Raw genomic sequence first — 13881 nt, 5'->3', positions numbered from 1 at the left:
GGGGGGCTGCTTCTTTACTTCCAACTGAAACCGGTACATGCAATATTTATTATTATCATGTTCATGCATGCCAACTCTGATTATTGTGGGTTACACACACCTAAGACCTCTGGAATCTTGGTTTGTATGTTTAATTTGAAGAAAGCTCCCATCAACAGCATCTAAATATCAAGAGTCGGGAAGTTTTGACCCTGTCTGTCACAGATAACTTGGACTGAAAAGGATACAGCATCCAGTAGAAAAGCGGAGGAGCTAAAGAAAATTCCATGCATGGGAACTGAACTCACACTTTTTTGCATGTAATGGCAAGAGGCGTAATCACTATACCACAGACACTGCCTCTCTCTCTCTTGCCCTTTTTAATTCCCAGTGGAGCACAGGCCATCAATATTCAAAGCATTACTCCAGCGAAGCCTGTCCTGAGCATCCTTTTCTATAGATATATGTTTCCATGATGTCCCCGCTTTTTCAATTTCCGCTTGTACCACTCGCCTCCATGTCATCTTTGGTCTTCCCTTCTTATGTTTTCCTTGTGGGTTCCACGTTAAAGCCTGCTCTCCTAATTTCAACCGTTACACTACACTAATTCGTCAGTCTTACTCAATCTTACTATATTTTGTACGGTGTCTTTACATTAGAAAAAACATAAGGGGGAAGTAGGAAGAGGTCATTTGTACAGGGAGGATTATCTTGAACAAGTAGCCGTTAAAACAGGTTCAGCTATAACCTGCTGAAATAATAAAAGATCTCTTCATCAAGCTAAACACTATTCTTTACAACATACATTAGTAAGAATGATCGATTGTAATGGAAAGGTTTTATGCCCTTACTACTACATGTACTACTTTCAATGCAATTTAGAGAGAAGTCAAATTTAGGAGATGGATTGCTTCGACCCTGTCTGTCTGTCAGGATTAACTTGTGCTGAGTAAGAACTAAGACAGTACCCCAGCACGCAAACACAGAATATTCAGTTTAATTTCCCAGGCCTTTTTTTTGGTTTTTGGTTTTTGTAAGAACAAGAGTTTTATGGCACTTGCAACACAAAGGTCATATTAGTCGTATTATTATTATGTGTCACGAAACGATGGAATCAGGTGCTCATCAATTTTTGGGCATAAGGAGTTATTGGTATTATCTTAAAGTTTGTTCATTTGCCTTGCTTTTGATTTTAAAAAAAATATTACATGTATCTTGAATAGAAGTTCAGATATTTGCGATTGAAGGAAGTGAGGTATCCTGGTTTCAGAGGTAAAAATAACAAAAAAATGGCTGCCAAAGTTTGGTGAATTCCAGAGCTCAAGAGTCCTTGAAAACTTCAAATTTATATTTTCGATGCCTTTTATCAACGTGTTCCAGAAAAACCCACACATAAACTAAATGTGTTCCAGATGAACATTAAGGGTGTTAAGCTAAAGAAAAAGTCTATAAAAATTGCCCGACAGGCAGAAAAATGACGGTTTGTTTGGTTTCATTATTTTGACAAGCGCCTGATTTCAGCACGATGCTTTGCATACAAGTGCCCCAGATTAGAGGTATTATCACAAAGTAACAAACAAAGAAAAGAAAGAAAGGTAAGGAAAACAGACGTTAGATAGTAAAGTAGAAGCAAACCACACCAGAGCACCCGTCAATCAACCACTGTAAAACTGTGAGGTGAAGAACCTCCTCATGACCTCTGACCAGAAAATAAAAGCCGGATCTATTAACAAATAACATCCTCTGTATTCAGTATAATAAGAATAATAAACAAACTTTAATGATCATTCAAATTCAAGTAAGCTTACATAACATTATATTTGAAATAACATTTTACATCCAGTCTTATCGATTACACGTGAGCCCACTCTTTGCAACAATGAGACATGAAGTGCAGACTTAACAATACATGTACAGTACATCGCCTACGGCATGGAGATCAGTGCAGAGAAAACCAAGCTAATGACCAATAACACCAATGGCATCAATGCGGACATCAAAGTCAGGGGCGAGAAACTTGAGACCGTCAACAGCTTCAAATACCTCGGATCCATCGTCTCAGATGAAGGCTCAAGACCAGAAATTCTCTCCAGAATCGCGCAAACAACGGCGCTGTCAAAACTGAAGCCTATTTGGAGGGACAGAAACATCACGCACCGCTAAAAAATTAGACTAATGCGCTCACTGGTCATCTCAATATTTTTATACGCTTGCGAGTCGTGGACACTAACTGCAGAATTAGAGAAAAAGATTCAGATCACAGAGATGAATGTTACCGCAGACTCCTTGACATCTCGTACAAAGACCAAGTTTCAAATGCCGAAGTACGAAAGAGAATCACCAACGCAGTGGGACAATATGAAGATCTACTGACCACAGTGAAAAGACGAAAACGAAAATGGTATGGGTATGTCACAAGATCCACAGGACTTGCCAAAACAATCCTGCAAGAAACCGTACAAGGAAAGAGAAAGAGAGGAAGGCAGAGAAGGAGATGGGAGGACAACATTAAAGAGTGGACAGGAAAGACGATGGGTGACAATCTGAGGAGAGCAGAGGACAAAAATAGATGGCGAGAGCTGGTTTTCCAATGCAGTGGTGCCCCAAAGGTTGCCCCAACCACGGGATAGAAGATAGAAGAAGAGACATCGCGATAGCGGGACTTTTGATTCCAGAACCTAAGAAAAATCCCACTGTAGGCAAGTTCCCGCTACAGGAATGCAAAGGGGAATTACAGAAAAATTTATTAAAATCCACATGATTACCTCCCTTCCATATCAATAAAATTTGCACTTCAGACTTTAGATTAGTCTTCCTTTTCTCATCAACTTCGTTGATTATCTCGGCCTTTAATTCGTGTGAGAAGCATATCTTTTTGTCTTTGTTGGAAGCCATCTTTTCCTCAGTCTTGTTGCTTGTGCTGTCTATCGAACCGGTAGGCCTACTGTAGAACTGGAGAAGTAGATGCGTGCATTTATACGCCTGAGCACTAACGATTGCAATTCAAAGAATCAGGAATCACAGACCACACGCTCTCATCTTCTTTTTGGCCCAACCTAGGGCTATGGCTAGGCCTATGGCACATCCCTTTTGGAGTGAATCATGTAACGCGTCTCTCCGCACCATCACTCTCTGCCACCTGCCCCACCACACTCATCACAGAACTAGCCAATCACAACGCTGCACCGCTGACTGCCTGTTTGGGGCCCACCTACAGCCCCCCACCCCCCTTCCCCCAAGCTAGAGCTCACTCTCTCCCGCTGTATGCAAGTTCGGGACTTTCCTTGCCCCATTAAACCCAAGCATTGGTAATCTAATTTACATATATATAGAAATATAAAAAAGGGCATTCCGATAAGGTCCCGCTGTTGCGGATGCCGCTATTGTCATGTTCTACAGTACAATGAACATAAATCTGCCTGGATTTTAAGTACCAAATGCCTCACAAACATTCTTAAAACATTTATGAGAACTGAACATTCACACGGTTTTTAATTTCAAGTATCGCAGTCACATCGCTCACAAACACTTGCATCAGAACAAAGGTCAGGTAAAGAGAAGACACCTTGAAAAGTCAGTCAATGATATGGCATTCCTTTCATGCAATGTATTCCTTCTCTGCAATGTACTCCTTCCAAAACAATCATCCACTACTCACAGCTAAACATTCAAAACACATTTTCCAATACTCTCACGGCCTCACAATGTTCCACTCAACACAACTCAAAACTTGCCCCTTTCTCATTTCATGAAAGATGTCCACTCTCTAAATCTATCTAAGATCTCCTGCTTGTGGAATGCTCAATACAACAAGATAATCCAAGAGTGGTCACATAGCTATAGCAAGAACCAAAGTGACTGAGCACCAAGCTGTGAATTTAACTGGGAGGTTCTTTGATGGGATGCTGTAGAAGTGAAGATATCCGGTGTTGCCATGAAGAACAAGGAGGAAGAAGAACAAGATTCTCCAAGCACTTGCCTACGACATCTGCTTAGCATCTTTTGGGCCAGTGACTCCACGGAGTTGAAGTTTCCGTGCACACCAACACTGCACCTTGACACTGATACAGACTGCAGGACAGGGCAATAAAAACCCTGTCGTATATTGCACACTGGTTTAAATTAAAAGCAGTCAATGTAAAGTAAAGTTGCTTTCACTGAAGTTTGCAAGCTCGGATCAAAAAGATTTGTGAGAGTACAAACACAGGACCAAAAACTTCTGAGCAGTTCAGGTGCCCTGTGGCCAGCTTCTGACACAAGAGGAGCTTGAAGGTGAAAATCAAAGCTATCACAACCAGGGAGTTGGCCACTCGTAGACTTGCCTGCAGGAATAATGAAATGCAAAATTAAAGACAAAGTTATTAGTAGGACAATTTTCAGTGGCCATAATATACTAGCCTGAAGAAAAAGAAAGTAAAATTTAAAATAAAGTCGAAAAGAACATTTATATAAAACTAGCTAAAAGTCAAACATTTTTCTAACAGACATGATATGAAATACTGAAATGAAAGTCAGTTTGCCATTGGATGGCAATTAAAAAAAAAATTTTATGTTACTGTTTCACAAAGCCACTGTTGTCTTTATCTTTATAAAGGATAGTATTGATGCGGATAATCATCAATATGTGACTTGACACACCAAGTGTAACCATACTTTGAATTTCCCTGCTCAGGCTCACCACAAGAAAACATGCATCCAGGTGTTGCTACAACTTAATTCTACTCAGTAACTCCCCTTTCTGTTCTTGTGCTTTTTGGTCTGAGAACTTTGAACAAATATTTGGACTTCATAAGATTTAAAAATATTCTGGGTACGCTCTAGAAACAGCACAGCCAGCCGCTTCTGTGGAGAGGTGGGTGGTATTTAACAGACCTTGCCTTTTTCCATTTTTAAATTAAAATTATTATTATTATCATTATTATTATTATCATCATTATTATTATTATTATTTTGTCTCAAGTGCACCTCAAAGAACATTGACTTTAGACCTCTGCTGTCGGCGTAATTAATTTGCCTATGCCGTGTGTGTTCGAGCTTCGTGTAACTCCTTACAAAGATAAAGAAGAAGAAAAAAACGGGACCGCAGGCACAGTTCGACGGATGCGTAATTTCGAGTCTTCTGTGTTTGGCCTGTTCGTGTTATACTGTATCTTCCTTTGATCTGTCACTTAGACTTCAGCGTGAGTCCTCACAAAATAAAAGCCTTGGGGGAATTCACCAGCTTTTAAGTTATTGGGCTGATATCTGGCGACGCCAGGGAGCTAGATGGCGAGGTTCCTTTGAAGTTTCTCTAGGCTACTGAACAATTTAATTCCATTATTTAAAAAAAATATTGACCAAGGCCTAAAAATAATAGCATTTTCATAATCAGCGCATCAAATTTAGTCAGATTCACACGAGGAGCGAAATTTGATGCTGAATTACAAAGATACGAGGGTTGTCCCATGGAAAACCAGAAAAGGTCAATAAAAGCAACAATATTTGTCCTATTATAATAAAAATGTAACACATCACACTTCAACATGTGCTTTATTCCTCAATGTAATCACCATGTCGCTGGACGCATTTTTCCCATCGCTGATTCAGGGAGAAGATACCCTCCATGACAAATTTTTCGTCAAGGGATTTCAACCAATCTTTCACGGCTTCCACGACGTCTTCATCGTTGGTGAATCGCTGTCCAGAAATATGGCGTTTCATTGGTCCAAAAAGGTGAGAATCTGCATGGCCAAGTCAGGACTGTGAGGGGGGTGTGGCAGAACTTCCTTGCCCCACCTTTGGATCCAGTCTTTCGTAGCGTTTGCGGTGTGTGGCGTTGCGTTGTCATGCTGCAAAATAACTCCGCTGGACAACCGGCCTAGTCTTTTTCGGCGCACAACCTCTCTCAACTTATCAAGAGTCTGGCAGTATCTGTTAGCATTAACAGTTTGTCCTGGTTCCAGAATGTCAAGAAGCAGAACACCCTTAGCATCCCCGAAAAGCGTGGCCATGAGTTTCTTCACTGATGGCTGAACTTTAAACTTTTTCGGGGGAGGTAAAGACGTGTGCTTCCAAACCATAGAATCCCTCTTCGTCTCAGGGGTCAAGTGGTGTATCCAAGTCTCATCATCTGTAATAATGCTTCTCAGGAATGCTTCATCGTATTGTTGGAGGTCTCAAGATGCGTTCATGACTCCCGTGACAGCTTGGAGACAACGATTCAACAAAGTCTGAGACACTTCAACACATTGTGTCTTGTGGTCAGCTGTCAGCTCTTTTGGGACCCATCAAGTAGAGACCTTTTGACAGTGCAGCTCATCACACACTATCCTAAGGACAGTCGACTTTGAAATGTTTAGCGATTCGGAAATTTCGCCAATTTTTAGGACCGTGTCTGTTTGAATGAGTTTGTCAACGCGACTCTTGTTGTCCTCAGACTTGGCAGAAAAACAAGGTCCTGGGTGAACTTTGTCATTGACATAATATGCCCGGCTTTGAACTTTCTACACCACTCATATACCTGTGACTTTGCCATTACTTTCTCTCTGTAAACTGACTTTATTTCAGTGAGATTTCTATGGGTTTGAGACCTTTTGCGGTCAGAAACTGAATGACAGACCTCACTTCTACCCTTGACCAATTTTCCAAAGGGGTAGCCATCTTTGGGGAATTGCTGTGTGTGTTTGGTTTGTGCGATGCTCATGGTGCTCTATCAGGAAATTCCTCAATGATTGTTTTACAAGTATTGTTTACAGAATGTGAAAATATTGAATAGTTTTCAAATTACAACGAAATTTCGGTTTTCCGTGGGACAGTCCTTGTATGTACACAATATATTGTGTTCGCTTTTGACACACTACATCACTGTAGATCTATCCACATTGCCTGAAATCTACACAATACCACCTCGCCCCCCCCCACAGAACCAGCTAGCTGTGCTATTTTTAGCGCACTGCTCAACGACAACACGCGTGCCCACTGCGTGTGCCTAAGTCCTGGCCTAGCTAGGCTTGTGTGGAGTGGGCGAGAAGAGGGGTTGTCCATCACACGATCAGCCGCCCCATCCCTCTTTGCAAAGGACAGCGCGCTTGGTGGGAGAGGCGTGTAGGGCTGCATTGTTTCGTCATCGCGTTGTTGATTACTGCTGTAACATATGCTTATCTCGTCAAATTGTCTGTATTAAAAAATTTGAAAAGGCACCATTGGATTGGAGCAGACTAAAGACCAACGCTGACCCACGCAATTATACTGTCTTGGTACCGGTAGGCTCATTACCGATCTAGCTCTAAACCGTAGCTCATTGTGTTTCTCATTCTCAATATATGTTAATTTCAAATTCTCTCAAATTTCAAATTCAAGTCAATAGGCATAGATCTAACCTATCTGATCTTGGACAATGGCTGAAAAAAGAAAAATCTCTGTTCCGACCCAATATTTGTTGCTTCCCTTGATTTTCTCACACAGCCGTTGCCATAACACTATTCATGTATCCCTTGAACTCGAGCCATTCATGTTTTACTGTAGTTTTGTAGTGGTAATCATCGGCAAAGTAAGTTCAAAAGAGATTAAAGTTATGGTGTATTCATGCTTTGGCATGTGAGGCTGACATGCAGTGGAACACAAAGAAAACATAAGATTAAGAGAACGAAGAATTGTGACAGACATACAAAAATATTCAAAGACGTACATTGTGAATTGTGTACACACTGTAATACAAGACAGATTAGCCAACCCCCCCCCCCCCCCCCCCCCCTCATTTTATTTACCTCTAATTTTTTTTTTCTCACATCACATTTCAGGTACTCTCATGTTTGTTTTAGTAGAGGTTTTACGGCGCTCGCAACTGCATAAGGTCATATGAGCGCCAAGGGGTGAATGTCAACAGAGAAGTCCAAATGGGGAATCGAACTTACTCTGCTCACCTCTCTAGCTTCAACAGCACAAAAATCTGCTTTGACTATCAAAGCACCCTGAAAATAGCGGGTCACAAGAATGTGACAAACATACAAAAGAAGTAGGTCCTACTAGAAAATGACGATAGTAAGGATTAGGAAAGAAAAAGCAGCAGTTCCCTGTTGTAGTTCAGGCACAGTTATGAGCAAGGCATTGTTGGGTCAGCCCATTTACAATTCTATTGTGCATTAGAACGAGAAATGTCCCCCCTTTGGGAATGGCCTAAAGACAGAACTTCAGTCAGTGGCACCGCTCAAAGGGAGGGGGGGGGGGGGGGGGTTCAGGTACTCTCAGAGGCTCTATATTGAAAAGAGACATAAAATTAACTTTCTAAAAAATATAGTAAAAAAATAGAGAGGAAATACAAATCTTAACTTTTCACTGAACAAAACAATCAAGAACATCACAAACCTGCTTGAGATCATACTCTAAATACAGCCTCACAAACACGATGAGACAAAGGTAAGTATTAAGTCCATCACACACAAACAACGGTGTGAAGACTGTTGGCCATGATGCTGAGAGATCTCCCTCTACTTTAGCAGCCACCAGCACAGAGAAAATCAGAATACTCAGAAGATGTAGAAAAAGTTCAAATGCCGACATACGAGTCCATGATATGACCTCCCTCAGCTGAAGCAACATGGTGGAGAAGAGTTCTGAAACAGGGAAAAGGGAATCATATAAAATACTCAAGCTTGAAATACAAAAATACTTTATAAAAATGAAGCTGCAGTGGCATTGTGCATACACACCATCCAAGTTGACCAAATTATACAATACTGATTGCATTATTTTTTCACAATTTGCTGATTCTCTCAAGTTGAGTACATTCTAACTTGTACAGTCTGGACAGCTGAGCAGATTTTTTTTTAAAGTCAGGCATGTGTATAAATAAGGTAAGTGTGCCAATATTTAAGTTTAGTTCTGAGTAAACAGGAGAACACTGGCACAATCATCCAGTATAGAAAAAGCAAGACAACACATAAGACTGAGAAAGTTGGGTTGAAACTTAAACACAATTCGCCTGAGAAAAAGACAACCTTGACCTCCAATTTGGGCTGCTTAAACTTTGGATTTCCAGGTTTAAATTCCCAGAGTGTCTCTAGAGTAGAGAGTTAGACCGACCAAGCTGACCTAGTTGGTTCCTCAGATTGCTACATTACAGGTCATAATTTTAGTTTTACTTTCAATTAGTTGGTTATATAAACATGATATTCAGTATTGTGATATTTTCAACCATTATTGTCACTATTGATAGGATTTCCTCAGACTTTGTTAATATAAACTTATAAGTTCTTATAAAAATGGCAGCAGCTATTTGGACTCGAGTCTGAATAGCCTCCCGTGGCTATTCGGACTCAAAACTCCAATTACCAAAGCGCGTGCACAATCAACAGGTGTACCGGATGTGAAGCGGACAGGCAATTCGACCTTGGCCTTCCTCGGTTTCTATGACTATGATCTGGCCAAAATTTTTTACACAAATTAAGAAAAGTATTACTATTAGTGACGTCAAAAGTGAACAACAGTTGCAAAATCTGAAATACTACACAACAAAGGCAAACAGGGAAACGGCAACCTGAGCTCAAAGCAGACTTGAAACAAATTGAAAATCAAAGTTTCAGAACAACAAAGGATTATAACTCTATCAATAGGTAGTCTAAACCTGTTTTATTTGACGAGAAAGACAAAATCATAGATCAGTTGGAAGTCCAATCAGAAACTAAGAAGAGAAAAGTTATTTAACCCTTCCAAAGGGAATAAAAGTCAGTCACTCAAAGTAAGAGTGGTCGAAAGGAAAAGCTTTTCCAACAACATACTTTACATGATGTTCAAATAAAATCAGGACATTACAATACATAAATATATACTCTGATAATGTTATACGGGGTGCCCATTGGGGATGGGATCGGGTCTGGTCGGGTCGGGGGCGATCGCCCCACTCGTCGCCTGAAAACAAACGCGTTATTTTTGAGTCGACTAGTCGGGCACAAACGGCTTATATGCCACGGTAGCCGCTTTGCGCCCTCAATCTGGCTAGCAAACCGCCCCGACCAGACCCGATCCCCCAATAGGCACCCTGTATTACATCCGTGCATTGGAATTTGACTCTGAATAGCTACGGGAGGCTATTCAAACGAGTCCGATTAAGTGACTTCGTACATAAATATCAAATCAGTCTGCCAATTCTATAGCCTACGCATGATAACTTACTATATTGTGGTAAAAAATTCACGACACAACTTATTGTCAAAATTTCCTAAACTATCAAAAATAGACTCTCCAGATTTTGCACAATTATTGCGTTAGTTTGTCTTGACAGATCAATGTTTTTGTACACCTGTTTGCTGTATTCTAGAAACTTCCAAATAAACACTAAAAAATCCAAGTGGGTGATTTCTGCACATTTTAAAAGGTTTACAGCTGGGGCAATATATCACTTTGAAAAGCAAGTCCGTCATTTTAAAAAAATCGTGACATGATCTTTATGGAACGTAGGCCTATGTTTTTAGAACCTTTTGAGCAAAAAAAGTGTTCACAATAAAATTACAAATTTCTTGAGACAAGTTTTTTCACTAAAAAGTGTCATTGGTGAGCTATGATGTAGGCATGTGAACATATATGCAAAATGTGTGTGAGAAGCGGGAAGTGCTGTGAACACTTCCATTTTCCGTGTGATGGAGATTTATAGAGTAATGTTAAATTCATAAAGAAAAGTTTTTTAATCTAGCCTCAATTGTTGGAAAAAATATGATTTAAGTTAAGACAAATCGATACAAACTGCTGTGCAAAGTGTGGATGATACCGATTCACCGGTTATAGATACATTTGAGGATAAGATGCGCCACAAATTTTTGACCGCACTAATATTAGGCCTATTTAGATTCCAGGAAGGACTTCCGTAACGAGCGACCACCCCAACAGCAACAAACACGAAACCTAACCCTAACCCAACCCCTAACCTGTCCCCGTGGTTTTATGCACCCGCATAATTTAACAAAATTTGATCATTTTTTGCATAATTTCTGCTTATTTTCCATTAACATTCTAAATTCTTTGTTAAAATTAACAGTCGCATAATTTCTCACTTTTTGCCTCACTTTGCATAATTTCAGAATTTTTCTTGCATAAGATGCCGGGGACAGCCTAACCCTACCCTTACCCCTACCCTATCCTGGCACTCTTTGGGAGAAGTGGTCCCAGCCAAACTCCATAGAAATTTTAACACAAAATTGGAAACAAAAATGGAAGTCAGGTAAAATAGCTGACAGAGTTCCCAGGGTGAAAAGGCCACCACAGTAAATTTAAAGAAAAGGTCCAAACCCATTTCAGACAATTTTTTGGCACTATTTTAACGTTTTTACCGAGTGCAGAGAACAATTTTGGAACTAAAAACTGTAAACCATTATTTTTGTGGATTTAGGAGGGGAGAGACCTCATTTTGGGGGGGGGGGGGGGGGGGGTGTAACATGACTTCCATTTTTGTTTCCGATTGGGTACATATAATGTATAAATTCTATGGAGTTAGGCCGGGACACACACATGCCCTTACAGAGAGAACGTCAACATGGCCTTTGCGCATACATGCCTTTAAACGTAGAAGACGCATCTTTCTGATTGGCTGCTAATTTTAGTAATGTGATGTCATCACTTCCTGGGATACTCACAGACTATTTTTTAAAAGAAGGCCGTGGAGGTACCGCATGCAATGACGTGTTTTCGGTAACATTTCAGATTTCCTAGATCTTGTACTTGGACATGATGGAAGATCGCTTAGATCTAGATCGTTGATGCTCAGAACAGTAAGAATAGGAACGCTGATGCTTGAAATTGCACGGTAAACGCAAAGAGACAATAAACCTCACCAAAATTGCCGTAAAGACGCTGGAGGATTAGATTTACCCCTTCTCCCCCCCCCTGCATTCTTCATCACTAATATATATATACATTAACAAAAAAACAAACTACAAAGCAGCAAATCATATGGGACAAACTGTTGGTCAGTCGGTAGGAGGAGATGAGAAAAAAAAAAGGTCCAGGACCAGGATCGAACCGCTCATAAAATCATTGCATGACTTCAAATGCAGACGCGCTGTCTCTTCGGCCATCAGAACTTCCGACAGCGAGAGGTAGCTTGATATAATAGACACTTCCATCTTTGGTGCCATGCGGTTGGCTATACTTAGATGTAGTCACGTGATCGGAGGGGTATCCTGGTCTGACGTCAAACAAGATAGGCGCCTTACCTAAAAATAGTTTGCGTTGTTCTACGTTTAATCGCATATTTTGCGCATGCATTACTCGTAGCGCTTTTGGTGAAGTGTCATCCAGGTCAGAGGTCAGAGAACAATGATGGTTGACGTCAACAATGCTAAAGCCTTGTACGCTTTAATCGACATGCGACTACACAGTGGGCGTAAAGAGGGCTACGGCTGATTGAAGCTTTGACCCATGAATACATTAAGTACCGTAGGCTTACGGTACTCTAGGAAATCCTGGTTTCGGTCTCACGCCTTTGACCATTTTCTCACAGCGGGTTTGGAGCGCTCATAGAAGAAGAAGAAGCAGAAGCAGGAAGAGCATATATGAGGAAGAGGAGGAGGAGGAGGAGAACAAGAAGAAAAAGATGAAAAATTAGAAGGAGAATCTGAGGAAGGAGAAGAAGTAGAATTTAGTAGTATACATTTTACTAAACGGGGATTTTTTCATTTGTAACCCCTACCTTGGGAGAAAGGGAGGGGTGGGGGGAGAGAGAGAGAGAGAGAGAGAGAGAGAGAGAGAGAGAGAGAGAGAGAGAGAAAGAGAGAGAAAGAGAGAGAGAGAGAGGGAGAGAGAGGGAGAGAGAGGGAGAGAGAGAGAGAGAGAGAGAGGGACAGATGTCTGTGCGCCATGACGTCAACAAAGGAGTCGGCGGAGGTAACTGTGATGCTACTGCTGTGAAAGCGAAAAAGCGAAGGTAAATACATGGCTGCAGAAGTGAAAACGGAACTAAACATGCGGTTTGGCATTTCACCGGAAACGCGGACGAGTAACGCATGCGCAAAAAAGCCATTCTGGCTGTAAGGGCATTGTGATTGTGATTGTGTGGCCTGGACCACTTCTCCAGAAGAGAGTCCCTAACCCTCTATTCTACTCCGTTTCTTTGTGGTCGCTCAGATCAATCTCCCAGATTCTAGTTGTTACCATCCAAAAAGTCATCTGATGAGTCTGTATTAACCTGTCCTGGGCAACAATGACAACCTCATTGCACACCGAACAGGTCCATATAAGTGCTCAGTTCCCCCCAGCACCAAAGCCCGCAAGGTATCCATACTGATTGTATTGTTCCGGTGATGAGTCTGATGGAGACAAGATCTATCTTGGTCTTGATTTCTACTTTTGATTTTAATTGGTTTAGAAAGTCCACCTGAGATTCATCAAGAAATTATAAAACAAAACCATAGCCTACCTCCTAGCCAGCTGACAGTAGAATCTACTTAAAGTAGACCTACTGTCCGTAAGTAAGTAGTGGGCCTAACTTGCACTCTACTCTAACTAGATTAGATCTTTAAAAATGTAGATTGTAGATCATACCGAATGGTTACAGCAACTTTTAATTTATCGAGCTTTTAAAATGTATGCACTTCTATACTCTATACATACACACACTCACACATCATCATAAAAATCTTGTCCCCAATGCCAATTCACATTCAATATTCAATGAATGCGTCATTTGAATAGACAACTGACCAACCTGATGTGTGTCTAAGACGAGATCAGCTGTGGCGATACCTTGATCAAAAATCTACAAAAACAAACAAACAAAACAACACTCAAATAAACCCCAAATAAACAAGGCGATGGTGTTGGTCAATAATACAACAACACAGCAACAGCAACAAACACACACAGTACATTGACTGACTGACGACTGACCAACACACAACCAACCACATAAATACCGAAACATCCACTCATGATAGG

General features: G+C 40.8%; 1 protein-coding gene across 2 annotated transcripts; it reads right to left on the bottom strand.

Annotated features, from left to right (window-relative positions):
• Positions 1 to 3447: 3447 nt before the first annotated feature.
• LOC101856730 (transmembrane protein 203) lies at positions 3448 to 13862 on the bottom strand. Of its 2 annotated transcripts, none has more exons than XM_005097051.3 (3): positions 13652 to 13862; positions 8323 to 8570; positions 3448 to 4301 (listed from the first exon to the last, which is right to left on the bottom strand). In XM_005097051.3, the coding sequence occupies exons 2-3, from the start codon at positions 8554 to 8556 to the stop codon at positions 4134 to 4136; spliced, it is 402 nt and encodes a 133-aa protein (XP_005097108.1). In that variant the 5' UTR covers positions 8557 to 8570; positions 13652 to 13862; the 3' UTR covers positions 3448 to 4133. The 2 variants fall into 2 exon arrangements, with proteins under 2 accessions (XP_005097108.1, XP_035825328.1); XM_035969435.1 differs by lacking the exon at positions 13652 to 13862 and adding an exon at positions 13568 to 13589.
• Positions 13863 to 13881: the final 19 nt, after the last annotated feature.

The sequence above is a fragment of the Aplysia californica genome, unplaced genomic scaffold (genome assembly GCF_000002075.1).
Source record: "Aplysia californica isolate F4 #8 unplaced genomic scaffold, AplCal3.0 scaffold00145, whole genome shotgun sequence".
NCBI lineage: Eukaryota > Metazoa > Mollusca > Gastropoda > Aplysiida > Aplysiidae > Aplysia > Aplysia californica.
Note: the sequence above shows the minus strand (reverse complement) of the source record. Positions and strands in the feature narration are given on the sequence as shown.